We start from the raw sequence: 27782 nt of genomic DNA, 5'->3' as shown, positions 1-27782 counted from the left end.
TTAAAGTCAAATTTCAGTTTTAAAATTTCTCTAAAATATCTGTACATGATTATATGGATCTTAGACTTGGCATTCCAGTTAAATGAACTGAAAAAATAATTTCTGAAGGAAGTATGGTGGCTGTACTCAAAGGCAGTGCCAGCTGGGATCTTGGAGAGAAATGGAGTGAGGGAAAAGGAGACAGTAGAACATCTGTTGCCATAGGAGAAATCAGTGCGCTATAGTCACAAAACTGATAATATTTAGATAATATTTCCTGCTGACTTTAACCAACATCTGCCTGCATTATTATCCATATGAACTTAAGGAGGGTTAACTACTTTAACCCCCATGTTTGACAAACAAATCCTCTAAGAGGTTGTACCAGGTTACTTTGATCAAGGCTGGGAATAGAGCCCAGCCTCTAAAAACCTTGAGTCTCACACCCTTAACCACCCCACCTTTTGGAAGACATGCAGCCAGGTCTATTAGGCTACGTTCTCAGCAGTTCATGAGAAGTACAGTTGAAGTGCTCTTAGTTGTACGTGATAGCATTTTAGAATTGTGGTTGTCTGACTAGTTTTAAGGTAGAATTTGATAAGTTTTGAAAGGAGCCATTCAGTATAATTCCTTGCGTACAATAGAAGATTTATCTTAGTGGCTACTGCTATTTTACTGCTAAGTAGAGCCTTTCAAAGGGGAGGTTTGATTTTAATTTTAGATGAACTGTAAAGTTCCTTCGTTTTTACCACAGATTTCTCAGTGTTGTTGAAAAACTAATTTCAGAGATTTGGGAGCTACTACTTGTTTCTTACAAGGTTTTTGACATGGACAGTCTTGCAGTAAATTTGTGATGCAGGACATCATCTTTAACATCTTGATTCCCTCTCAGATATTCTTAGCAGAACTATTTTTTTTGCATATTTTTTCCTTAGTCTTGATACCTCTGTACTTCCAATCCTCAAAAACTGTTGATTCGTATGAAGCAGGATTTCCAGTTTCATTCTCAGACACTACGTTGAGTAATGGAGAGCAGTGCATCAGCAGAAAAGATAATTTTAAGGATTACCATAGGCTAGCAGCACTGGATTTGTAAGGTGGTAGCATCAGCAGTGAATCCTTCCAAGATACTGAGAGAGGTGTCATCCCTTTTCTTCCTTGCCACCCCAGGCGTGCAAAAAAAAAAAAAAAAAAATCTCTCTTTCTCATTTCATGTCTCCCACAGGGATCTGAGCTACTGTATTTTGCTAACTGTTATGGGGATAGTTTTTCTTTAGTTTTATTTCGGTGACTCAAGGATGCTCCCAAGACCAAATGTTCCCTACAGTTGTACACACTGAGCTCCCTCTCTAATCGTTGGTACAGACTGCAGTTGAGGTGTTGATAACATTGAATGAGTCCTTGTATGTTAAATTGTCAACATCTTTATCTCTGCTCTACACAGACAGCATTTTCCATGGAAATGAAGAAGCTTTCTACTGTAGGTCTCAGACCAGCTTGGACAGGTGTCCGGTGGACTTCAGCTACTTGAATGGTAATGGACCCAATGGGAGCGTGTGCAGTGCACACAGCATGAACTCCCTCAATCGCTCACAGAACTTCATCCAGGCATCCCCAATGTCCTCAAATCTGAGCATCCCTGGAAGTGACATCATGAGAGCAGACTACATCCCCAGCCACAGGCATAGTGCAATCATAGTGCCATCCTACCGGCCAACTCCGGATTATGAAACCGTCATGAGGCAAATGAAGAGGGGGGTGATCCAGATGGATAGCCAAAGTCAGTCTTTGAGAAATCTCAACATTGGAAACACGCATGCGTATAACCAGCCAGAAGACCTAGTTTACAGCCAGCCTGAGATTCGAGAGAGGCATCCTTACACGGTTACTTACGGGCCCCAGGGTGGAGGCTATAATAAGCCTGTTGCCCCGTCTGACCAAATGACCCCTAATAATGCTGTGCAAAATAAGACAGCAGCCAGTGCCATATCACACACAGTCAGCACGCCAGAACTGGCTAACATGCAGCTACAGAGCAACCAGAATTACAACACTGCTCATATGTTAAAGAACTATCTCTTCAGGCCCCCGCCTCCGTACCCGCGCCCACGTCCCGCCACTAGTACACCTGACCTGGCAAGCCACAGGCACAAGTACGTCAGCGGGAGCAGCCCCGACCTGGTCACACGCAAAGTCCAGCTCTCAGTGAAGACGTTCCAAGAGGACAGCTCGCCGGTTGTCCGGCAGTCACTGCAGGAGGTCAGCGAGCCCCTCATGGCAGTGAAACATCATGCAGCTGTGAACAAGCGCCATAGCTTGGAGGTCATCAGCAACATGGTACGTGGTATAGAAGCCATGGCACTAAAAACTTTAAACGCCCCTCTGCCGCGCAGGAACACTTTGCGGGAGCAGGTGCAGCCAGAAGAGTCGGTTCAGATGGGGCACGAAGTTCAGCAGGTTCCTCATTACCATCACAAAAAGACATTCTCTGATGCCACGATGCTGATACACAGCAGCGAAAGCGAAGAGGAAGAAGAAACCACAGAATCTGTGTCACAGATAACAGCCCTCCATGAGAACATGGAGTACAGTGCTCAGCTGCAAGCTGCCTTGGCTAGAATACCAAACAAACCTCCTCCAGAATACCCTGGGCCTCGTAAAAGTGTCAGCAATGGAGCCCTGAGGCAGGATCATGTTAGCATTTCTGTGGCCGTAGCCAGGGCCAAGGCCATGAGGCCAGGGCCTTCCAAGGCCATTAGTGTATCTCGGACTGATCAAGTGGCAATAAATGGGTCTTCGCTCGGGCCCTCTATCTCAGAGCCTGACCTCACAAGTGTGAAGGAGAGGGTCAAGAAAGAACCTGTCAAAGAAAGGCCTGTGTCTGAAATGTTTTCTATTGAGGACAGCATTATAGAGAGAGAAATCATGATGAGGGTAAGTGCCTTCCTTTGTTGCTAGAGCTTCTTGAAAACCGGTAATCATACAGGGCTGCTTACATCCAAAAAAGCTGTTGGAGTGGTAAACTATGGGGACCTGGTAAACTATGTAAACTATATGCTGGCCACAGGAGGTGGCAGGGCAATGAGGAGGTGTTCAAGTATGAAAAATAGTCCTTTTGAACAGGCAATGAATTTAGAATAAAGTGTGTGTATACAAAGATTTAAATGCCACTGCATGCAATGGGAGAAAAGAGGGGTGCTTAAATTTCAATGACTTTGTAGACATGATGTTACGTTCTGGGAAATGCAGTTGCAGTCACAGAAAGCAAAGTGATTCAATCTTTCAGAAATGGGGCCATAAACAATTCCCAAAACAAATAAATGAAGCATCCAAGTGGAGCAGGAAAGAGTTTAGAATATGCTAGATTAGTAACTAGTTAGATTTACATACTACTACTGTATATTCAAAGAAATTTTCTAAATTTATGTATAATGCTTCTTACTCATTAGTGATTCTTACATTGATGTAATGGGTAGGAATTAAACTTGGGCCACTACATTGTATCATGCAAACTGAGTTTACTCCATACAGAGTCTTAAACTTCAAAAATAAAACAGATACCTGAATATAAAACATAACATTTCATGAATGAATACTGCAGACGTTGGTGTAACAAGTGTATATAGGCTCTTTTGACCTTCTGGGGATATAAAACATATTGAGAAGCAGGAACGCAGTGGATATTTGGATACAAATGAAGGTGAGAAGAGAGCTTAGAGGTGTTGTTTGAGTGCTCCTTTGAATAATCATGCTGATCAGCCTTTGGTCAAGAGGTATTTTTGTTGATGTCATACTTGAAGTAAATGGGTGGTCTTAGCATTAAGCTTTTAAGGTGGTTTCAGCCCAGTTCGGGTGTCTAAAGGCATGCAAACCTTCCCTTCTTCTAGGAATTACGTATTACATTAATACTGGTTTGAAGACCTTAATCGTTTAAACGCAGGCTTTTTTATCTTAGCTTGTAAATATTAATAAAACATCCCCAAATAAAGGAAAAAATACTTGCGTTTTCCTCCTTCCTGGTAGTCTAGTAAGAAAAGAAAGCAGCGTTTTGGGATTTTGTTTTGCCTTTTTGTTTTTGTTTAGTGCTCTGGAGGAAACCAGTGGTGGTGAAGTCATGCCATTTACATATGTCTGAGGGTATTCAGGTTCAGCAGTGTGTTTCCACACTAAACTTGGCCCGTGTGGTGACCACAGCTTTCGTATGCATGCTGAGAACCCGGCTTCCTTGTGCTCATGTCTCCGTCCAAGTCTGACAGGAAGAACTGTAAAGGAAATGCAGTAAAATATTCCTGCTTGGACTCTTTCAGGAGGTTGTCTGTCTTCTTTCTCAATGTTTCAGCTCCCAGTGGCATAAGGAGGGCAGCAGGATGAGTTTAAAATTCATACTCGGGTTCTCCATGCGGCAGCATAATATGATGCATGAATATGTTAAACAATATCCCTCACTGTCTGCTGCTGCATTGTTTCAAGGATTTGTGAGCTCAATTTTTAGTGCAAAATATATCACGGGTGCTATTTGAATCGCCATAATAACTGAGTACATCAGAAGGCTTCTCATTTTAAATATTAACATCACAGAAGAGAAGAAACTATCCTGTGTTTTTCTGTTTGTTGTAATAGATTGAAATTATTGCTCTTTAAAAGATGCCCCAGGTATCTTGGCTACAGCAGAGCTACTTTAACGTAACAGGGTGATGCGTTTCGTGTCCTACGTTCAGAATAATGTTTGCAGAAAAATGCTCAAGATTGTGTTTGTATGTCTTTTGATGGCATGTAAACTGTGTTATATGTTGGGATTGCTTCTTTGAAATTAAAATTTTCTGCTCATGTAGGAGCAGGCCTTTGAGGAATAACAGGAAGAATAGAGGTTGTATTTGAATTTACGATGCTAATGGTGATCATCTGCATTCCTTGGCCAGAGAGTTGCAGATTTTGGAGATTAAAAAAACATTCCAGCATTTTACTGGCATTATAAATAATCACACAGAGATGAAAACGTGCCTTTTCTTGCCAAAAGAATCTAGAAAAGCAGAAGATGGCAGGCCTGGAGGCCCAGAAGAGGCCCTTGATGTTGGCAGCACTGAACGGACTCTCAGTTGCTAGGGTTCCAGTGCCGGAGGATAGCCAGGATGAAGCATCCAAGATGCCAATGGACGAGAGGGTAAGATGGAGGCTCATAAAATGCTGTTTGTTCCCTTTGTTCCCAGCAGCACAAAGTTTCTAAAAATATTAAAAATTGATTTAAAATTTGAAACGGTTTCTCGTAACTGTTTTCAGAGCAGTTAATGTCAAAGGCCTGCAGTTACCACTGGTGCATCTCCAGATGCTAGGTGTTAAATATCTTCAGTGCTTACTGAAGTTGGTGGAAGTTGTTGAGGCTGTTTACCATTTCACATGACCAATCAACGTCATATAAAATCAAGTTGTAAATCTAATCTTTTGCACATTTTTTACTTGATCAAGGAGTCTTTTTATCGTCCTTGCAATCTCCATGCTCTGATACAACTAACAAGTTCAGTTAATATCTCTAACTGGATTAAAAAAAAATCTTCTGTCTCCTAATGTTTGCACATGCGGGTGTGTTCATGTAAATGGAATTTTGGAAATTAAAAACGGTTGCTGCTGTTAGGATTTGAGAGACATTTGCTAAGAATATTTCTTTCTGTCTTTTTGATGTGAATTTTGCAGCCTTATCTTGTTGCCTGGCATGCAGATGACAGAACTTAGCCTCAGTTTGCATGTATGCAGGATTTTGTTCAACCACAGAAACTGCATACGTGCAAGTTACGCGGTATTTTGAAAATGTGGATTGCATCATGCTTCTCAGTGTGATCTACTTCATAAAAAGAAATCTGCAATATTCTCATAATTATCTATTGTGGAGAGATAGCATACAAATTCATACTGAATAGTATTGTATTTAGCGTGTTTTTCCTTTTTGTGGTACTGGCCTTAAAAATATGGAGGTGCAATAATAATAATAATAAAAAAAAAAGAGTAAAATTTACTTGTGGTTTTATTTGGTAGAAATAGAGAAAGTCATGTTTCCTTAGATAAATGTGACTGAAAAAAGAAAAGTGAGAGAATACTATGTTTTGTATTCTTTAAAGAGATTCAGAGATCTGATGAACAGGTCTAGTAGTACATCTTATTCCTGGAAGAGTTAATTGATTGATGTTACTTTCTGTTAAATCAAAGTGCAAGAACCTGAAGAGGAAGCTGGAAGAGGGGATGGTGTTTACAGAATATGAGCAGATTCCAAAGAAGAAGGCAGATGGGATCTTCACCACTGCTGCCTTGCCTGAAAACACGGAGCGCAACCGCATCAGGGAGGTCGTTCCTTATGAGGAGAACCGAGTAGAGCTGGTGCCGACCAAAGAAAATAACACAGGCTACATCAATGCTTCACACATAAAGGTAAAAAAGCTTTCTTGGGCTTTGTATTGCAAATTAAGGTATGTTGGAACTTTGTTTCTGGATGTACAGCAGCATTTTCCATAGTTCTGGAACTTAAAAATGTAACTTGGTCAAAACAGGGTGCGTCATTGTACCTTCATGTCAACACAGGCATCTGTAAAGTCCCGTATCAATTAACATGCATGAGTTGATTAATTTGCTAGAGACTTGGAATTCATTTTAGAGAGGCATCTTTATGTTCATCTCTGCCAACTTGGGGAATGTCTCTGTTGGCTAATGTAGAAAGAGATGCTGCATTTCTTAACACTCGTGAAAATAAGTTAGATCTGCCCCACTACCTGCAATGTAATATAGTTGTCAGGAATGTGTACTTGAAAGAAAAAGCAGCGAAGTACAGAGCAAGGAGATGTTACTGTCAGAGGGGAGTACATTCAGAGTTTCCAGGAGTGGAAGCTTTCAAGAGAGAAACAGCTGCAGGCAAACTTTGTGTATTCAGTCTGTACATGTTCTGACCGATCGGTCCCAATAACCTTGCAGGCCACAGCAGCCCCTTTCTTTCCTAGATAGAAAGATCCCTGCAACAGACAAGTATGGCCCAGAAGTAATACTGTACCAGCTTTGAGTGAAATATTTTTTCTGTTTATTAGCATGTAGGTTATGATTTTCTAAAAATCGGGGATGTAGTTTCATATGCATAGCTCCATGTCCAAAGAAAACATATGCAGTTATGAGTAATCCATATTCACATAGATATTGCAATTGTATAGATCAGTAATTGATTTCTGCCTCTTTCATTGTGAGTTGAATTTTATATATTTATATATATATATGTATACTTTTGCAGTGATAAAGAGAGCACTTCATTAATGAACTTCCCTATATTTCTGCTAGGGTACTGCATTAGATTTCTATGTTTCAAAGTAAGGTGTTGTCAAGATACTTCAGATTTCTTCCTGTTAATTCAATGTGGAAATAATTTAAGCCATGATATGACTTAGTTATGAACATGACCAGTTTTAAGTGAACTGTCTTGCAGTGGCTGCAGATGCTTGGTTTTTCTTTACAAATAGTTATTAGAAGCGTAAAATTTCTTGCTGTTTTTTGCTCTATCCTGAGAGAACTAACAGCACTCGTCTCCCTCAGATGACGGATTCTCTTGTTATCAGGGAGGGCTGTCTGCTTTATTTCCTTGTCAAAATCCAAATTATAAAGAAATAACTCAAAAATAATAAATAAAACATCCTGTTAAATTGATATTTTACTGGAGTAAAAGCCCTTTAAAAGTTTAAAGAGAATTGCTGGCCTCTTTGCTTGTGATTTACAGTGCTAAATTGTGTTGATTCAAAACAATTTCTGAACCAGGATCCTGTCTGGCTATCACTTCTCTGCCATAGCCTGGGAGGTAGCAGATACTGCGTTTTTGCATAATCAGGCATTGCTGTGATGATGGATTTCTGAGCCCAAAATGTTTCTCATACTTTGTGGGAGGACGAAAAAAGAGATTGCTAACATAAATTATGCCCACAAGCCAGTACTAGCCAGAAAAAGAATTTTCCCTGGCCAGTTCTGAGTGTGCATTTCACCTTCTGTGTCAGTGTTGGACACGCACTCGGTTCACATTCACAGAGCACCCAGGAACACGCACAAATATTTTAGCGCATGACAGCGGTCCTTGCCAGCATTTTTCTCTTGCACTCCAAGTGGCGCTTACTGAAGCCAAGCAGATGTTCTTTTGCTTAGAAGGTGAAATTGCATCTGCGAAATTTACCTCGGTGTCACAGTGTGTGTGTGTTTGCAGCCCAATATTCAATTTTTAATATCCTGCAGTCAGGGCATTAGAATGCAGTAAACATTCCAGGCATCACATTCCCTCCAGACTATTTATGGGCCTTTCATTTCGTGTGCCAGGAGGCTGGATATTTGGACCAGAAGTCAGGAGACAAAGAAAACTCCTATATCATCCTGATAAGATCCATGCCTGGAAGATTCCAGCTCCCACCGCTCAGTCTGCGAGCCCTACAGTTCTTCAGTGTTTATCTGCTTATTTACCATTGACCTTTGCTGTTAAGACACCGAGATCATTGCCTACACCAAAGATGCCAATCATAATTACATTTTTGGATTAAGCAAAAAGTTCTTAAGACTCTTTGATCATATTGTTTGGGTCAGGCCCGTACTAACTGAAAGGCCTCAGTAATTCTCTACCAGTGCTCGTGACTGTGGACCAATATGCAAGTGCAAGAGCAGAGCAAGATGCAGATTAGTGCTGTGCTGCCTGTGTTTCCATCTAGTACAAGAACGTGAGGGACTTGCCTGCATTGGCCTTGCAGCTTTTAACTGTCAGTCACAAAGGAGACTGATGCATAGTATGAAATAAGAAAATGAGCTAGGTGTACAGGATTGAAAACTGTTTCCAGTGCAGTAAGAAATTTGTTACCATACAAACACCATGTTAGCTATAGGTATAAAAACCCAAGCAATTCAGCTTCATGAACAGCTGTTTGAATAACAAATTTGATTGCATTTCTGAAAATGTATTCAAAGACCTGTACCTCAAATGTAGTATATGCTTAAACCTGTCAGAGTTATTGATTTCTCCTTGTAGCATTGTCCGCCAGCACCTTGATATTTATGGACGTGTCAGCACTTCAGTTGTAAATCTCTTTCTCTGGGATTTATAACTCTGTTGTGAGAAGTGGCTCTGGGCTGACATGTAGAATTAGAAGGTCTTAGTCTGCGAAAGAAAAATGTTTAAACTTTTTCAAAATAATTAGTTCAGCTGTCTGGTTTTTGTCTGTTTTGTTATTTTTTTTCCTCACTGTTAAGAACATTCTTAAATGAGATCTAGTAGCTCTAAGAGTGGTTTGGCTCTTTTGACCTAAAACTTTGCTTAAAAAAAAAAAAAGTTGTATAAACTTTACCTGATGTATAGCAAATAATCAGTGATAATATTTTTTTACACACAAAAGTGATTTCTGTGCTTTAAAAATGATTTAATTAGTCATGTAGAAAAATAATGATATAGGATGTGGTTGCTAATTCAGTTACATATTGTGAAACAGACTTACGTGACTTCAGCTTTAGATAATTTTAAATCTCACATGGCATTTGAAACCCATTTAATGTGCTGGATTTACTATATAAGTAGATGGTGGATTCTGAAATGAAAACCCAAGATGAGCGAGGAATAGAAACTTGAAACGGTGCCTGTCTTGATCTAATCACTAGCTGGGCCTCTCTGTCTTTTGTGTTACGTACAGTGTGTGGGCATAACTGCATCAATTTTGGGCTTTGGCCACATCTTCAATAGTGATCGGTGCAGTAAGAGTCTATTAAAGAAAATATTTTTTCCCTGACTGGAAAACTGTTGAGAGAGGCCCTAAATAGTTGGAGGCCTTTACTTTTCCTAGCGCAAAATGTCATTTGCAGTCAGGCTTTCTACACTACTAAGAGTTAATTTGCAGCAATGCAGTGCCTTTAAATGCATATAGACGCTTCCTCTGGTGCTCAGTTCTTTTTTTGTCATGGGTTTGTCACAAAGCCCAGGGCAGTCAGTCAGCTGCTTATTTGTACTTAAGCCATCTCAGAAACAGGGCCTCAATACTTTTTTTTCATCTGTATGATCCAGATGCAATGGCAATAAAAACGGGTGACATTTTGCTCAAAGCTTTGTTTATGGGCATCAAGAAAGGACTTGGAAACACCAAAGATTGTGTTTTGTCAGATTTGCTCTTACCAAAAGGGTGGTTCATGTTCAAAATTTTAAACAACAGTGTAAGAACAAAGTAGGTTTCATTGTGGTCCCTTTTGTTTAAAGGGCAGTTCTGGCACAAACACTGCAGAGAACTTGGGCACTGACTATATTTTATTTTATTTTTTTTTCTTACTCCCAGGTTACTGTAGGTGGAGAAGAGTGGCACTACATTGCTACCCAAGGACCTCTGCCACACACGTGCCATGACTTCTGGCAGATGGTGTGGGAACAGGGGGTGAATGTTATAGCCATGGTCACAGCTGAAGAGGTATGTAAAATCACGGAGCACAGTTCGTTCTGATGTGAGTGAGTCTCCTGTTATCATCACTTCCCACTCCAGTAACCTGTTTTTCTGTCAACAGCCCTTTTTCCTCTCGTTCTCTTTGATGAGCATATGCCCGTACTGCTATAATGCTATATTTTGTAACTCTCTAATATTCAGTTTGGCAAGTACTGAAGTGAAGCAACCAGAACACCCCCTTCCCCCTGCTTCACTCCGCTTTGGCCAAACAAAACAAAGATGTTTCCATTGGAATGTGAGAGTGCTGAACTGCTCCTGGTTAAAATGACACAGACTTCCACCCTGTCCAAGGCCAATTCTGCATACCGTCGCTGTTATCAGCTGAAAAGAGACTAGAAGCTGCTGTTTCCGTAGAAGTGTCTGTGTAAAAAATAAATAAAATCTTTTTATTCTTATGCCAAGCAAAACAGCTATTTCTGTTGTAATCCAAGAACTATGTGCTTGGATTTCTTTATGTTATAAAATCTGACACACGTTGCTAACTAACTCTGCGTTCAGCTTTACGCCTGGTTGCTTTTAACAAGCACAGGGGAGTCCCATACTACATCAAGTCCCTGTCCAGTTCCCAGGGCTGATGAACAGCAGATACTTTCAGAAGTTACTGTAGGGAATCTCTTTCAAGTGAAAGGAAAGACGTGCCCAGGAGGAGAATATTTCCTGGGATGCTGTAGGCAGTAGCTGGCTTTTGCCCTGAGACAAGAGTTTGTTCTTCACACGTTTCTAATATATCTGCTCTACCTATGTAAACATTTTCTAAGTGTGAAAACTGGGAATAAGAAATACTATGTTACTGAGAATTTTAACAGATACTTTCTTTACTTCATGGGATGCTCCTTGCTCTTCCAGTAGTTTGAAATGTGAAAACTTGTCCTATAGGAAGAGTTTTATGCTCTCTATTTGTAGAGAATTATAACTGCAGCAGCTAACTACTACTTTTCTTTCTTTTATTTCTGTGTGATAAAGGAGGGAGGAAGAAGTAAGAGTCATCGTTATTGGCCTAAACTGGGCTCTAAGCACAGCTCAGCCACTTACGGGAAGTTCAAGGTGACAACTAAGTTCCGCACAGACTCCGGCTGCTACGCGACCACTGGTCTGAAGGTCAAGCATCTTCTCTCTGGGCAGGAGAGGACAGTGTGGCATTTGCAGTATACTGACTGGCCAGACCATGGTTGTCCAGAAGAAGTCCAAGGGTTTTTATGTAAGAATTCTTTAACTTGCGTAATAAAAGACATCAAACAAGAGATTGCTCACATTGGATTCAGCTCACTGCACCTAGTTAGAGCTGATACTGATAGCAAATATTTATTGCTTTGGCAAACAGAGGCCTTAACTAAGTCAGATGTTACTGTGATTTGGAGAAAGAAGTAGGATTCAAGAGGTAGGAGCTGAGGTGGTTGAGGATCTTGGTCCTGAAAGATGTGACATAACAGGAGGAAAAATCAGAGTCAGGAACAGTGTTGTTTTGATCCTGTTAATAGCAGGAATTGCTGTAAGTAATGTCTGGTATCATCTGTTTAGGAGACCTGGAGATTTGCAGAGGTAAAAATGGTATTTAATTTTTAAAAGGTGCAGTTTAATTTAAAGGAGCAGACTCCCAAGTAATAATTGACAACCAACTGGTACTTGCTGGATTCAGGACTGTTCAGTACACCCTGGCCAAAAAAATTAGTATGTTGTAAAAAATGTAAATTCCTGCCATTTTGTCAAAGAATGACTTCTCTTTTTTTTTTTTTCCCCAATTTTTACGTTTAGACGTATAGATGTTTGCAACTTTGTGTTTTACCCTGCAGCTTACTTGGAGGAGATACAGTCAGTGCGTCGCCATACCAACAGCGTGCTGGACAGCAGCAACAACTGCAACCCTCCCATCGTGGTTCACTGCAGCGCGGGGGTAGGAAGGACCGGCGTGGTTATCCTAACAGAACTGATGATTGGGTGCTTGGAGCACAATGAAGTAAGCAAGCTGCTTTTTCTCAGTGCAAACCTTGAGCTCATTCCTTGACTGACTAGCTACCTTTTGAGGTTAAAATTAAAAGGCATTGAAATGCTTCCTTTCTAGTACTTTTGTGAAACAAGGGCCTTAACATAACAGGCAGAGATTTACCATTACAGAAAGTACTTCTTCTGGTTTGCTGTTGGGTTGATGTTACGCATTTTTGTTAATATTATTTTAATAGATTAAAAATTAAGGCTTTTTTATGTCTTTTAAGAGTTTAGTCTAATTTGTACCTGTTTTTAATTAACAGTCCAGATACAGACAGTATGCTCGCAAGAAGAGTCTGACAGTTTAAAGTACAATGTCAGCTTCCATCCTCTTCCAACTAATGCTTCCTGCTGTATAAACTCACTCTTCAGACTCCTTCCTTTCTCTTGTATTGTCTGTAATCTCATGTGGAACAAAACTTGGCGGTGCCTTAAGAAAAAGGTGTACATGTTGGGAATAGATCTTTAAGAGTAGCAGCTGATATAAAACTAGTAATGTAGTCTGAGGCAATGTTAAAAATAAGAGCACTGGGAGAGCAACCATGTGTAGGTGCTTGCTTTTCAACTGTGTCTTTTGTCATTGGAGACCTGTCCAGGAAAAACATTACATCTTGAATAACAACATGCCACACAGTTACAACATACGGAAAACAGCTATTGAAACGGGGGATTTCTATTGCCAGAGGAACTGCTCAGAGACCAAAACCAAAGAATAGAGCTAAGAATACAGCAGGAGTGACGCACTGACACTTATCTGCCCTTCCCAATAATCATCCAGTAGATGAGCTGCTTGTAGACTGTATGTGCAGGCCCAAAATGCTCAGCGACCTTCTGTGTTACCATGCAGTTATAGATTGGAGCCTTCCTGTGCAAGGTGCCATGTGATGTGCTCCTGGCTCGTTCCAAAATCAAATCCTAAAGGAGACAAGTTGGTACTTAATCGCTTTTTTTTTTTGAAAAGTTGCACTTTCCTGTTCACTATTCTTAAAAAAGTGATGCAAGAAGTTGCCTTGTTCTTCTCTGCTCTCTGTCACCCTCCAGCAGCTCACAGTTCTTGTAGTTACAAGATCACCTAGAGATCATGGGCTCATTTCAGCCACAACGAACCTCCTGCAACTTCATTTGGGCTTCTGTAGTAGCTGGCCTCTAGATCTATGTCACAATCCCCACTGTTTTTTGGGGAAAGGGACAAGAAGGAACTGGCCTGGACAGAAAGAAGCCACACGTATGTGCTTTGGGAGCTCTGCAGCCTTCTTATGTCAGCAGCTGTTTAATAACTGTTCCTGTGTGAGGCAGTGGTTCTGAGTGTTCAAGACCACTTGACTTACTTCCATAGGCACTGGGGTCTGGAACTGACTTCTTCTGTTGTGCACACAGCAGCAATGAAACCTCTGCACCCCAGAGGAAATCTGGATGGTTGTAAGAGCCAGACCTGAACCGTCTGTGAACAAGTTTAGCTGGGTCAGCTTTACGGTAACCTCTAAATGCTAATGGTGTGCCAGGAACACGTGCTAAACAGTTGTGCAACACGTTTCGGCCACCTGAGTTTGTCTGCGGTTTACAGAAGTCACCTCTTCGGCCAAGAGTAGCCAAATAGCAAGTGAAGATAAAGGAGGTACCTCGACTTCTGAGCATGGGGTTAAGCCTTGATGTTCAGAAGAATTTCCATCAACTTCAGTAGGAGCTGATGGTGGTGCTCAATAATAAGGGATTTCTCTGATGTCTCTTAATTAAAGCATTCTTTTGTCTTGATTAATGGTGGAGATCATCAGTAATATTAAAGACAATTTGCCTTAAGGGCTTTGTTGCTCTAGATCATACTAAGTTAATATTTTTGGTTTGTTAAAACCTAATTAAAAAAAAGATTAAAAGTCTTATTATTTCATTATTAGTTGAGCAGTGTGTTTTCAGCTTGTGACAGATATTGCATTCTGGATAGAGGCTTCCTTTTCATGAAGCATTTTTATTGGTTTATTTTGAAGTAGATTTGATTATTTTTTTTTCTGAAATCAAGTGGCTTATTACTTTAAAAGCTTTAGTCTTATGAATTGGTTGATTTCTTCAGAAGCGTCCTAGTAAGGAGACATATTAATGTTAACATTTTAGTGGAGGAGAAAAAAGGAGAAGGAGATTGAAAATCCCTGTACAGACCATCTTGGAAAGTGTACAGCAATACTCAAACACATTCTCTTGATTTCTGAGTGTTCAGGTTTAGTTGAAAAGCTGTTTTTGATCAACTGCTGTACAACTTCAGTCACTGTAACTTGTGGGCACTTGCTGTTCGAGTCTGAAGCTGTGTATCTCATTGCAGGGATAGATTTTCAGTAGCTTGCCATATGGTAAGAAATACAGTAAGTCACATCATTACATCCTTACTTCTCTAGTCATGTAGAAGGAAGCAATTGAGCTTGTTGTGCTCTGCTGACTTCTAGTTCAGACTTGGCACTGGGACGTGAACTCATGATCACACTTTCAAGTGCATCTTCATAGGAGAGATTTTTACTTTGGGAATCAGGAATTAACGTTTCTGTTCTTTTTGCAAGTGCCACCTTAGCAAAGCATTGCCTGTCTTTTGTTGACACGTGTTTTGTTGAAGGTGATTTTAAAGGTTCTGCTTGCCTGAAATAAAATGCTAAGGCGAATACAAATAGTGAGGTCAAATAGACAGGACGGGCTTTTCTTTCATTTCTGAGAGTAAAGGAAGCCTCATCGGTTACAAGGAGGCGCATGGAGTCACTGATCACGGTGTGCTACAAGCCAAGTGAAAATCAGCAAACTGTCAAACACCAAACCACTGAGATGGTGATGTGGTTGTGCAGGTCGAAGCTGGTCTGTGTCTTTGTTGTAGTTACTCAGCTGAGGTCGAGTTCTGCATGACTTTGCTCAGCGAGGACCGAATGGCTTTCGTAAGCTTCTGATTCCACGGGGAGGCTTTCTCTGTTTGTAAGTGAAAAGAGCTTATGCTTGCCTTTGTACCTGCTGAAAACAATATGACATTACTCATCCCAGCTTACAAATCTTTATGCTTGTTGACTCTCCAGAGCTGTTCTTCTGTAACAGATTGTTTGGGGATGTGGCAGAATATTTAACCTCGCTTTCAGAAAGTGACAGTGTATGAGTTAGGGCTTGTTTACAAAGAATGGAGATTCTGAGCTTTATACAAGTGGACAGAAATGGATATGCAGCGTGATTTTTATTTTAAACTTTCCAGAAAATTTCTACTGTGTGTGCAAGCAGAGTCTGTGCTCAGTTTCACCTCCAGTGGCTAGCAGAAATCTTGATTTGTTTCTCTGTCCTTTTGTCCAGGCATTGTACTTGAAACACTCTTCATTGCAGCCAGAATTTGCTTGCCAAGCTCCTTTGTGTGTGTCTGGAATGGCAAGCTGGCATTGCAAAGAGCGCGTTGTGTAGCCTGATCGAGTAACTATTCCTCAGTTTGTGTCTTGCAGCACTTACGGACTTCCTTCGACAGGAGCATCTATCCCAGTGCTTGCATTTAGTGCTGCAATAGAAAACAGAAAATCCCCCATCTTGGGTCATGCTGCATACACATTCTTTGAATTTGAGCCTGGTAGGCTGAGCTTCATGGCTCAGTGACTTCGGAATAGCTCCTGGTGTACCTGTTGTAACAGCTGAGACACGGTAACATCACAGTGCTTTTGCTCCCTAAATGCTGGAGATAGGATGGTAATACCTCGTGAGTGTTCCAGCAAATTCTAACACTTTGCCTCACAAGGCTCTCTGTTTCACACAGCCCATTCATTTCTTCATTCAGACCATCACAAGATGCATGTGCACCCGTGTGCTTGTCAGGATTAGAGGTGCACTTTCGCAGTGGGTCTCCCGGTCTGTCCCCACCTACCGTGCTTTAGTTCCTGCTGCAGAGCATTTTAAGGGCACGATTGAATTTCTTTGGGATGAAACTAAGCAGGAAGATGCCCTTTTGGAAGGCACCTGTTGTGTCCCAGCTCCTCACGGCCATTCAGTACGTGGCAACAGACAAATGCTAGCCTGTAGTCTGCCAAACCAGCATTGTGGATGCAGGGTCCTCAGGGCCAACTCTTCCACTTTCTGGATGCACGTCTTCCAGAGCCTTGTGCTCGAGCACAGGCTTGGCTGGGGGAGGTCAGGTGTTGGGGCTTCTGGATCTTCTGGTGACAGTCGGTTTCCTTCTCTTAGTGGAAGGATCAGTTGTTCGCCTGCGCTTTAATTTTGTCTGAGGAACCTTTTGTTCTTAAGATCCTAATGCCTGATTTGCCATTTGAAAAATCTCTCAGATCCTCCCTCTGTGAATGAGTCTGACCAGGGATCAGAGCCATATGCACTGAGCGATGGAGCTTGAACTTAACTGTATAATCTTAGCTATTCAATTTTTGCCTTAGACCTTCCTGAAATATCTAGCCTTTAGCCCGAGATAATACAACGAGATAATAGAATATACTGGGTTTATTCTATTTAGTTGAAAACAGGCATATGGAACCAGAAACTTTCAAAGAGAAGAAACCCTTTATTATGAGACCCCACCTGTAGTTCTGCGTTCAGTGCTGGGGCCCCCAGCACAAGCAGGACGTGAAAGTATCAGAACAAGTCCAGAGGAGGGCCATGAGGCTGATCAAGGGGCTGGAGCACGTCTGGTACGAAGACAGGCTGAGGGAGTTGGGGCTGTTCAGCCTGGAGAAGAGAAGGCTCTGGGGAGACCTTACAGTGGCCTTCCAGTACCTAAAGGGGGCTACAGGAAAGCTGGGGAGGGACTCTTTGTCAGGGGGTGTAGCGATAGGACAGGGGGCTTTAAACTAAAAGAGTGAAGATTTAGATAAGATAATAAGGAAGAAGTTCTTCAGTATGAGGTCAGTGAGGCACTGAAACAGGCTGCCCACAGAAGCTGTGGATGCCCCATCCCTGGAGGTGTTCAAGGCCAGGCTGGATGGGGCTTTGGGCAGCCTGCTATGGTGGGAGGTGTCCCTGCCCATGGCAGGGGGTTGGAACTGGATGGGCTTTAAGGTCCCTTCCGCCCAAACCATTCTGTGATTCTGTGTTCAAAAGTTGGTGGGAGGAGAGGAAAAAAAAAAAAAGGCAATATTTCACTACAGTTGGTTACAATTCATTACATTTCATAACTATGAGTTCCTGTGTCAGATAACTGAACTTTGAGGCAATGATTGTTTGACCTGATACACCTACATCCTTATGCCTTTTCTCCTTTACTTTACAGAAAGTGGATGTCCCTGTGATGCTGAGACACCTGCGGGAGCAGAGAATGTTTATGATCCAGACCATAGCCCAGTACAAATTTGTCTATCAAGTGCTCATCCAGTTCCTGCAAAACTCCAGACTTATTTAATCTCTTAAAACATCTTTGTGGATCTGACTGAACCATACCTACGAACAAGGGGAACTGCCTTGACAACACTGTGTGCATATATTGCACTTTTTAAAGTTGTCTTGAAAGTAAGGAATGTATGTTCTTTACTATAGTGTCCCATGGATTATTTTATAGAAGATATAATTTATTTTTCTTAGAATAATTTGTGAATTACTTTAATAACTTGTAAAACTTATAGTGAGCTTTGAATTGAGCTATATTTGACATGACTGGTCTGCATTGTAACATGTCCATAGGGAAAGCAATCCTTCATAAAGCTAAAATGCTGGCTTTTATTTTACTACATAGCTTCTGAAATGAACAGTTATTTGGCAGTGGGCTTTTTCTCACATAAGAACATTCTGACCCAGATAAGTGGCTTCTATGATTAAAAAAAAAAAAAGAAGAAAAAATAATTGCTAGATGTCAGCTACAGTTCCGTGTGAGTGGAAGCTGAGAACGCACAGTCCTGGGACAGGGAGACCTGAGCATACGCAGCAGGGCACATTATAGAGGGCTCAAACACAGGCCGTTGTGAGGGCAGAGAGTTTGGGTGCTAAACTGTTCAAATTCCATGAGAATTAAGTTTTTAGATTAGTCCTTGAAAAAAGCAATATTGGATCTTTTAAACAAAGCCTTTGCTATTATCTGCAGTCCTTGGAGGGATTTGTAAGGGCTGAAGCAGTGTTAGAAAACTGACCCAGAGCACTGTGAGGTCAGTGAATGAGTCTTTCCTGTGGGTTGAACAGCAGAGCAATTTCAACTAAATGTGGCTTAAAAAAAAAATAATTAAATGAAGCATCTCCTCATGAACTGCACAGGAAGTTTTATTGCCTAGAGGCTCACCTTGTGTAGCATAGAAAAGGAACCCCATACAAGTTGGACATCTCCTGTCACCTGTCTTAGTTTCCTGTGTCTTCATTGCTGTAGTTGTTTTATTTTCTAGTTCTTTGAACTTAGCCAAAATGATCAGTGTGGTCTTTACCCTGTAGCTGAGTTCCCTAAATAGTGATCCTTGAGGGCTTTAGCTTACAGCCTTTCTTGATTCTTCCCCCATCACTGTCTTGTGGTTTATGAACATACCAAGCAGTCTTCCTTTTGGTATTGGCAGCCCTCGCTTTGTTAGGGTGTTCTCTGTATTAAATTGCACATACCAGCTCTCTTAGGCTGCTGTTTCCATGTCTGGTCACTTTGGGTTCTCCCTCCTATTTATTATAACTATTTTATTCTGGCAGTTTTCAGGGATTCCAGTTAGGACTAGAAATCTGTTCTGCCAGATGCTGTATAAATACATAATGGAGAAACAGTCCTTGCCTGACGTTTACAATCGGAACAGAAAAGGGAAACAAACCTCCTCCGCTTCATAACTGGATTAACAGATTCTTAAGTGGTTTGCCGGAGTCCAAAAATGAAATCTGTGGCAGAGCTAAGAACAAATCCATGTGTCCTGCAAGTGTTTCAGCAGTTGGACCTGTCCTCTGCTCTCTCATTTTCTGTCCCTCAGCGCTGACCAGAGGTTTTTGCACAACTTTGTGCACGTCCCTTTCTGCACGCTGTTTATTTCATTGGAGCAAATCCCACTATGAACTACCTTGCAGCGTATGCACGGTAGCATTCACTTACAGTTATTTAGAAGTGATAGAAACTGTATTTAAAGGGCTTTTTTGTTTTTGGAAAAAGCTTTACCAAGTTGCGCTGGGGTTCCCACACTGTTACTTCTGGCGTAAGAGATGGAAAGTTCCTGTGCTGGGGTTGCTCCCCTCCTGATGCTGGCTCCTCCTTCTCGTCTCTTTGCGCTGCCCCCTCCTGCCAGCAGTGCTGCTCCCAGCTGGCTGCTTCGACCCGGCGCTCCGGGTGGGCCAGGCTGCAAAGGAGCCCTGGCACTCAGCTCCTAGCCCTGAGCCCCACAGGGCTAACCTCAGTGCTGGATCAGCTTGCCACATCCAGGCAAATTTCAAAAATCTCCAAGGGTGGAGATTCTGCAGCCTCTCTGGGCCCCAGTCACAGTGTAGTTACTCTGTCATGGTGAAATTATTTTTCTGCATATCCCTTCCCAGGTAAATTTCATCTTTTAGTCCCTCGCTGCTTTTCCTTTGTACCCCTACCTCTGAACCCCTGGCCTCCCATCCTTATCTGTTGACTCTTCCCTGGAGTCTGGCATTTCAATCTCCTGCACCCAAGATCACTCTTCTCCTTTTCCAGAATCCCCACTTCTTCCGTGCATGCTTTGTCCTCTTCTGCCAGGGGTTTTGCATCCCCTTAACCCTGCCTTGGTTGATGCCCTATCTTTATAGCATCCCGCAGCTTGGACAGATAAACAAGCTGGTGTCCTGGTTTTGTCTCCCAACTTCCTACTGTGTTTCTCTTTCCTGAATGAGTCTTCCTGTCTTCTGAGGATACAGCTGTTACATGGTGGTGTTATGTGAACTGCGGTCATCTGCCTTTCTGCAAAGATCAGCTGCAGCAGCAGGTGGGACAGGTCAAGCCAAGTATTGTTGAAGGCCATGGGACAGCAGTTCCCAGCTCCAGTATCACTCAGGTGTGTCCTAAAACCTACTGTGGAAACACAGGCTGCAATCTGGAAAGACTGCAGTGCATTTTCTCTTTACGACAGTTGGAATTACTCTGCACGTTTGTGGCCATCTCACACTGAAGCTTTCTGTAATTTCCCTCCTACTGCTTGGCAGCAAAATACTGCTTTTTTTCTTGTTCTGAATGCACGTGGCCAAGCTGTAACTAGCTTTAAGTTGAGTATAAAGGCCTAAGCTAACGAGCACTCTCAACTTTGGGATCACTAAAGGGACCCACACACCTACTATTCCGTAAAATCAGCAGGAACTTAATCTAAGGCCAGGTACCAGAGCGCTTCCTAAATTCATATAAAAGTCCACTGTGTGTGTTTGGTGCTATGCAATAGGGGTGTAACGATGGGACAGCAATTCTAGTAGAGGCTTCCAGCAACCAACACATGGTTAAGAGTTATTTAGGTGTAATATCTCAACCGTGTTCCTCTTAGGGATCAGTTGAGTTTTCCGTCAACTTCAGTTTTCCTCTGTTTCCTTCTGCCAATGCCAACATCTCTCTTGTTAAATTAGCAGCAACCATTTAAAGTCTTTTCAGCAGCATCTGCATGATAATTGCACAGAGATGCTTTATATCTGGGAAACAAGCCAAGGAATAAACCTTGAAGCAAAGTGTATTAAATTAGTTATCTCGTTATAGCTTTTTGAATAATTTCCTAATGATGAATTAAGTTTGAACTCAGAGCTGTCAAGTCCCATTGCTCCACTTGGATTTGAGAGGTAGAAAATCAGGAGGGGAAATAATCTGTTCCTGTGTCTCGTTATTCAGCTGTTCTTGGCTGAAGCGCATCCTCCTGTTCCTGCAGTTGGGACAGAAAAGTTACTTCATAAAAGAATGTAAATAGCTGCGTTTAAAAGGAAAATTAAGCAAGCTGCCTTCTATGCAAAGATACATCACAGGTGTCTTAGAAAAATATTAATTATGAAATGGCACCAAAAATCCTTTCCAAATTAAGTCAGTGCCCATTAATGAGCCAAATAAGTGGCCACCTAGTAAACAGTCATTTCCAATTAACTCATAACGTGGCTGGTGTGGTAGATAGAGGCCAACGTGACTCACTTTTTCCCTTTCATTGTCAAAGAATGGTAATTTTAAACTTTTCCTTTCATCTCACTTCAATGTACTTTTTCCTGCTAGATTTTATCTTGAGTAGATCTGCTAATATCCTACGTGAATTGGGCTGGAGCATATCTTCAGAGGTTCCCTTCCACCCCAGCTCGCAGCCGAACCTCAGCATGCCAATGGGTTGTGAGTGAAATGTGATCCACTTCTGTAGGGGAAAATCTGAACCTCCTGACTTTCAACCCGTTGTAGCTTTATCAGTCCTAAACCGCTTGGGCAGCATTTCCTAACCTCTTAGGGAGTGACAGGAAAATGCATATTGTATCCAATTTCGTTAGTCATAGCAGGAATGAATGTGTGAGGCTTAAAGCAACAGTACTGTTGACCCACAGACCTAACAGAGGAGTCCTTCAGCAGGAGACATTTTGAGTTACTGTTGGTTCCATACTTTTTAGCCTCAAAGCATGACTGTGGCTAGGTTACAAGAGAACAGTCTCATCCATTTTGAGTGGTTTGGATAGAAAATCTTGCAAAAATGTGTCAGTTTCCAAAAAAAAAAAAAAAAAAAAAGAGCTTCACCTTTAAAAAAAAAAAAAGTTGGAAATGGCCAGTCTTCTCCAAGGTTCCCATGTTTTAGTCTGGTGTGCTTAGCCTATGCTCCCCAGCTTATTTTCTAAGAAAGTACTTGGAGTAGATGAGTAAGTGTGACTTGGGAATTCATTGCGTGTATTTTCCCTTTCATGTACTTTTAATCTGTATTTAGTTTTGCAATTTGACAGCTTTTTTCCTTTAAACCTTTAACAATGGTGGTATTGAGGCTGCTGGCATCAAATTCTTTAAAGTTATGGTCAGAGCATTTCATGCCTAACAATACCTGGATCAAGGATGGGAGAGATGATGGCTGAATCACTTGCTGCTCACCAAGTCTGCTCAGTGCTGCAGAGCTCCTTTTTCTGTGCTCCACGGGCTGCATGGAGGATGGTGGAGCTCGGCCTGCTTTGGTGTCTCTTGTCCTTGCTCAGCTGAGGTAAGATGAGGTTTGATCCCGCAAACCTTCTCCTATTATAGAGGTGTATAGGGACCCCAAATGCTCAGCCCTATTGGAAATAGCTTTTCCCTAAACTAGTGTTTCAGGTGAAGAGACACACCTGTGAGAATTTATTCAACCTATTGCTAATGCAGTCCTTTATAAGAAGTATATTGAAGGACACTTGTTCTGTTTATTTAAATCACTTGCCTCAATTGCAAATATTAAATATTTGCATGATTTCAAGAGCTTTTTTTAATTACTTCTTTCTTGTAAACAGACAAATGCAAATGGCAAACGATAGGTTGGAAAGAAATGAGCAAGTGTCCCTGCTTCTAATTGAGAAGGTTATTTTAAGCTAATACATTATTTTTTATCCAGTACTTGCTGTTCCTGTAGCCCACAAGTGACCCTCAGGTAAATGCTGACAGGCAGCCTCTCACCTGGATATAGATAGCACAGAGATCTGTGGGGAGAAATGCAGCAGCTACAGACCGTACTGTGTTCACCACAGCTGACTTGGCAGCTCCCTCCTGGGATGAGATGATGACTGAATTAGCTGTTGTCAGTCTTGCTAACGATTGGTGAGCTGCACGCTTAAAAAGCAGGAGCATGAGCATGGCTGATACCTGCTGTAGCAGCTCTCGTACCTCACTGGGAGAGGTTAGATTTTGCTGTTTGTCCTTATGGAAAAGAATGCTTCACATCCGGAAATCCCAGGTGGTACACATCTCATGAAATAAAGGATGCATCATGTCGAAGGGGCACATGTCCAAAACCGATCTTGGAAGGGCAGCACTGCATGAAAACTTCATTTGTCCAATACTCTGTAAAAATTGATACGGTTCTGCTGATGGATGTTCAGTCAGCAAGAGAAAGGCTCGAGGTCCAAAACCCTGAAGGCAGTTGTCCCCAGCTCATTCTTAGCCTCCTAGAGAGGTATTTTGTACAGTATCAGGTGTTGTGAGGGCTGTTCGTGCAGGTCTTGCCATCCATGCAGCTGTGTGCCCCCCAGACTTGCAAGGACTGTGCTTTGAGGAAGGGAGCAGCTGCTTGCTTGGGCTGCGAGGCCAGGAGAAGACGAAGTTCTAAGCCACAAATAAACTACTGTTAGCTTGTGAAACAAAACACTACTGTACAGCACAAAAATAGCAGTGTTTATATAAATATTTAAAAGTAAATAGATTTTGTTAGCGTAAGATACTTTAAAAACAGTGAAATTTCGCTTGGTTCTTCCCAGCCATTTTTCAGTTGACTTTTTTTTTCATTTTGTTGATGTTTTGTTGCTTGTGCTTTGTGTGCGCCTTCACTGGGTGCCCCCTGCTGCATCAGCAGGACCTGGCCTCAGGAGAGTGAACGCTGGTGGGACAGCAGCTCTCACTGAAGAACCCCAGCACTAGTTCGAGGTAATGAGAAGCGTAATGTCTGAGCACATCCCTGAACTGAATACAGGGCTTCGCAGCTTTACTCTTCCAGATCACCTGCATCAGGACTCAGTATTTTGGTCTGAGTCTTTTTTACACAGATGCTTCAGTGGCAGCATTCCCTATCAGGCAGGCAAGACTAAATGAGGACGGCTTCCTACAAAATACTTCTGTGGCAGGTTGGTAATTGGCACTTAAGCAAGATAAATGAATGTAGCACGGGGTGTTTAGTCCCTCCAACACACCTGGCCATTAGTGATTTAGGGGCTTCCCCAGGTTAAAGCTATATCCCTCTTACTGTGTTTAATAATTACTGATGAATTCATCTTCAGTGAATTGCATTTTATTACAGTGCATTTATTCCTCTGGCCTTCACAACGTCCTGTGTTGGGGAGTTCCACAGCTTAGTAACACATAAATATGTAAGGACTTCCTTCTCGTGTATGTTAACTAGAAGTATTTTCTTGCTGCTACTCAGAATCTTTAAAAGAAACCAACTCTTTAGAGCCAGAAACATTGTTAATAGCTTGTTAATTGTTTACCCTGTTGAGATTGCTCCATATGGAAAACATGTTTTCCTCATTAGTAAAATACCTTTCTTGAGATATTTTACAAAGGAAAAGAGTTTACACATGCAGATGACTGTAATATTCCCATATATAATTGTGTGGGACGTGTTAAATGAAATAACATGTTTAAGTTTTATGTCACTGGATTTTACTGTCCTGTTTTACTTTCAGTATTTTGATGCTTCTGTTGTATTTTGTTCTTTAATTCTGTACATGACAATTAAGCGTGAACAGTGATCTAAATCTCACAGCCTCACTGTATGTACACATTTTGTAGAGAAATGGGACATCAGTTGCATGCCCTTCCTGTCCCCCGATCCCTCTTGTTAGGGCTGAATGGCAGAACTATGCTATGCTATTGAAAGCCTTTAAAAAAAAAATCTATGCATGCTATTTTATATTCTAATGTATTATTCATATCAGTACATAAGCTTATGCTTGTCAGTTTTATCTTGTGTATAGAACTGATTACTTTTGACAGTATTTTTGCACTGTTTCTTTTCTTTCTCTTTTTATAAAGTTCTATTCAGCATTAATTGACTGCAATAATTTTTTTTTACCCTTCACTGCCTTTATGTAAATAGTTTCTTATATGCCTTTTCAAATATGAAAGTCTTCCATCACTAAGGTTTTTTGGTAAGGCTGTCCTTCATATTCACAGTATACAATAAACCTTTTTTTTTTTCAAGGAAAAGTATGCACGCATTCTTTCCTATTCAAGCTTAAGGTTTCGTATTAGCACCTTTCATGCTTGTGTTTGTTTTCCATGGCACAACCAGGGCCACGGTGAGTTGTGAAGAACCTGCTGCTACTGATCAGAGCCCAGACTTTCCATTTCTAAAATGAAGGTGCTATTTATTTCCCTGGACGATGGTTTGTGTGACAAGATAAAGTCAGACTAGAATGAGGCAGCTCATACACCCTTCCTAGACTTCGCTGTGGTGAAAGGGCCTTGGATCTCTGCAGTTCTAAGATCTGGTGCAGTTTTACGTACTCCACCAACAGTTGCTGGCTAGAGCGCAATGAAAAGCTTTCAGCAGAATGATCTGACAAACCCTTGAGCTCTAGCAGTTTTATTTTCAGACCAACACCTACAAGAAAGAAAATATCTTGAACAATGGTGATGTGCTGGCTCTCTCATACTTTCTAAGCTGTGAAAGCAGTAAGGAACGGTCATGTAGTTTTACTGTGCAACATCCTTCAACTATGGTACTGAAAGTACAGAGCCACTCTATCCCTCTTCTTCCTCCCCCTATCCTTTAAAGGTATCTCTTGCCATCAAACTAAATGTAGAGGAAAAAGCCTTTAACATCTTATAAACGTGCAAGGAAAGGTAGTTCCCTCTGGATTTTTCCTCAGAAATTGGTCTTGTCCCTCCCTTAAAAGTAATTGCTAACAAACTAAAACAGCTTTAACCCCCAGTAATAAATTCACCTTAACTTATAAAGGGGATTAAAAAGCCAGAAATTGCACAGTGCATGTCTTGTGTGATCCTTTTGAGCCCTGAGATAGGCGCCAGCATTCTCTGTACGAAGCCTGCTGAGCTCTAGGTCCTTACAGCAATGAATTCCCACCTGCCAGGAGCAGTGAGGGGTCTGCAGATGAACTAACTGAGGGAAAGGTGCTGAAGAATTCACCAGCCCCATTTCTCCTTTCTTTCAGCTAAGCCACTGCAAGCAAAAAATGATTTGTGAAAATAGAAAGTGGATACTAAACCACAACAACAATAAAAACACACCAATTTTGCTCATTAACTTGACAGATAAAGTGAAACAACTTAAGCGTAAGTGTCAAACTAGTTGCACTCATGTAAGTGTACAAGTGGAATCAAGAGGGGGTCAAGACCACTTTATTTATTTTACACAAATAAGATGCACATTAAAATCCATAAAGAAAAATTGGCCATTTTTGCACGAGCTGTTAAGAAGAGGCATACCCTCTAAGAAACCATGGCTGTTTCCTTTAAAAGAAAAAAAAAAAAAGGCAATTGTAGATTTGTAGAAGCTAGAAACATTTTGCAAACCCTAAGTGTGTTTGTCATTCCAATTATAGGACAGAACTGTGTTCATACTCTATCACTTTTCAAAGCACTCCTGAAGGTTTCCGTAACAAGGCTTTTTAAATAAAGGTTTGAAGGATTGCATAGATTCAAAGGCTCAGTGGTCCTCTAATTCCTTTTTGATCTCTGAAATGTATGGATGATCTTTCCCGTGTGCTACTTCCATGATGGCAATTGCCTATGAAAAGAAAAAAAATATTCACACAATTGATTCATATATAACACCAGGCTATAAATACTCTCTTTGGAGGTTTGAAACAGTCTGACACCTCTAGCTACTTTTTGTCCCCTTGTAGTCATAAACCCAGTAGGAAATAAAATGAAATTCAAAACTAAGTAATAAAGGTTTTTACATTCATAGAATACATCTTTCATCTTAAAGGATCCCAAAGCACCTTTCAAAATGATATTCCTGACAAAACTGCTTTGAATGCAACCAGCTCCAGGACAGAAAATTGCACATGGGGTGGGTAATATTCTGGCAGTACACTTAACCACTGTCAGATGGAGCTTGGCTCCTACCAATTTGTCCTTCAGCTGTCAGACTGACAAGCAGGGCTATTGCAGAAAGTTGTTTTTTTTTTTTTTTTTTTTTTAAAAAAAGGCATTTCAGGCTTGATTCTGTAAACCCTTCACTGATTCCAGGGGGCCACCGATGTTTTAGGAAGGAAGCATCTGCTTATGCAGCTGCTGAAGTGAAAGCAAGAGCTCCATTGTGCCAGACTCCTTGCAATTTTACCTACAGACAGCTCCGGTGCTAAGAACGAACGTTTCAGACAGCCAAACCCACTGTCTTGCAGCTTCCTGCCAATATCCACAGAGTGGATAGAGTGCAGAGGCAAGATTTCCACTTCAGAAAAGGACAGCAGTGGCTCCGAGCAAATGTAATAAAATGTAATAGATAGGATGGAAAAAAAGTAAATTTAGACTGTCTGAGAATATTCAAAGACCACAATGCTAGGATAAAGCAAGGAACTGCAGGAGCCTAACAATAAGAACATTTAGTTGTTTTCTTCTTAGGAAGTTTTTATGGAATTAACCTCTTACACTTGTTAAGCCGGTACAACAGGAGCCTTGGTTTCTACCTCGACAGCGGTGAGAAATGGCTCCATCCCCCCTCCTGCCCAAGAGGAGAAATGACAGCCTCCTGGATGAGCTGCTTGCAAACTGACAAAGAACAATGGTTTTGTTTTTCCACTAAATTCCAAACATCAGGGGCTGGGATAACTTTGGGCAGTTCCTGTAGGCAGCTTTTGGAAATG

General features: G+C 41.4%; 2 protein-coding genes across 4 annotated transcripts in view; one reads left to right on the top strand and one right to left on the bottom strand.

The window, feature by feature from the left end:
- Positions 1-27109, top strand: part of PTPN14 (protein tyrosine phosphatase non-receptor type 14) — a 118264-nt gene extending 91155 nt beyond the window's left edge. For all 3 annotated transcript variants that reach the window (XM_048057472.2, XM_013174022.3, XM_066993655.1), the window contains exons 13-19: positions 1424-2913; positions 4997-5140; positions 6178-6396; positions 10290-10418; positions 11415-11649; positions 12242-12405; positions 17647-27109. In XM_048057472.2, coding sequence (XP_047913429.2) covers positions 1424-2913; positions 4997-5140; positions 6178-6396; positions 10290-10418; positions 11415-11649; positions 12242-12405; positions 17647-17775 — 2510 coding nt within the window. In that variant the 3' untranslated portion in view covers positions 17776-27109. The remainder of the gene's footprint in view (positions 1-1423; positions 2914-4996; positions 5141-6177; positions 6397-10289; positions 10419-11414; positions 11650-12241; positions 12406-17646) is intronic.
- SMYD2 (SET and MYND domain containing 2) overlaps positions 26289-27782 on the bottom strand; it is a 28921-nt gene continuing 27427 nt past the window's right edge. The window contains exon 12 of the mRNA XM_048057473.2: positions 26289-26698. Within this exon, the coding sequence (XP_047913430.1) occupies positions 26618-26698 (81 nt within the window). The 3' untranslated portion in view covers positions 26289-26617. The remainder of the gene's footprint in view (positions 26699-27782) is intronic.

The sequence above is a fragment of the Anser cygnoides genome, chromosome 3 (genome assembly GCF_040182565.1).
Source record: "Anser cygnoides isolate HZ-2024a breed goose chromosome 3, Taihu_goose_T2T_genome, whole genome shotgun sequence".
In the NCBI taxonomy this organism is placed as follows: Eukaryota; Metazoa; Chordata; class Aves; order Anseriformes; family Anatidae; genus Anser; species Anser cygnoides.
This window is presented reverse-complemented; position numbering and strand designations above follow the sequence as displayed.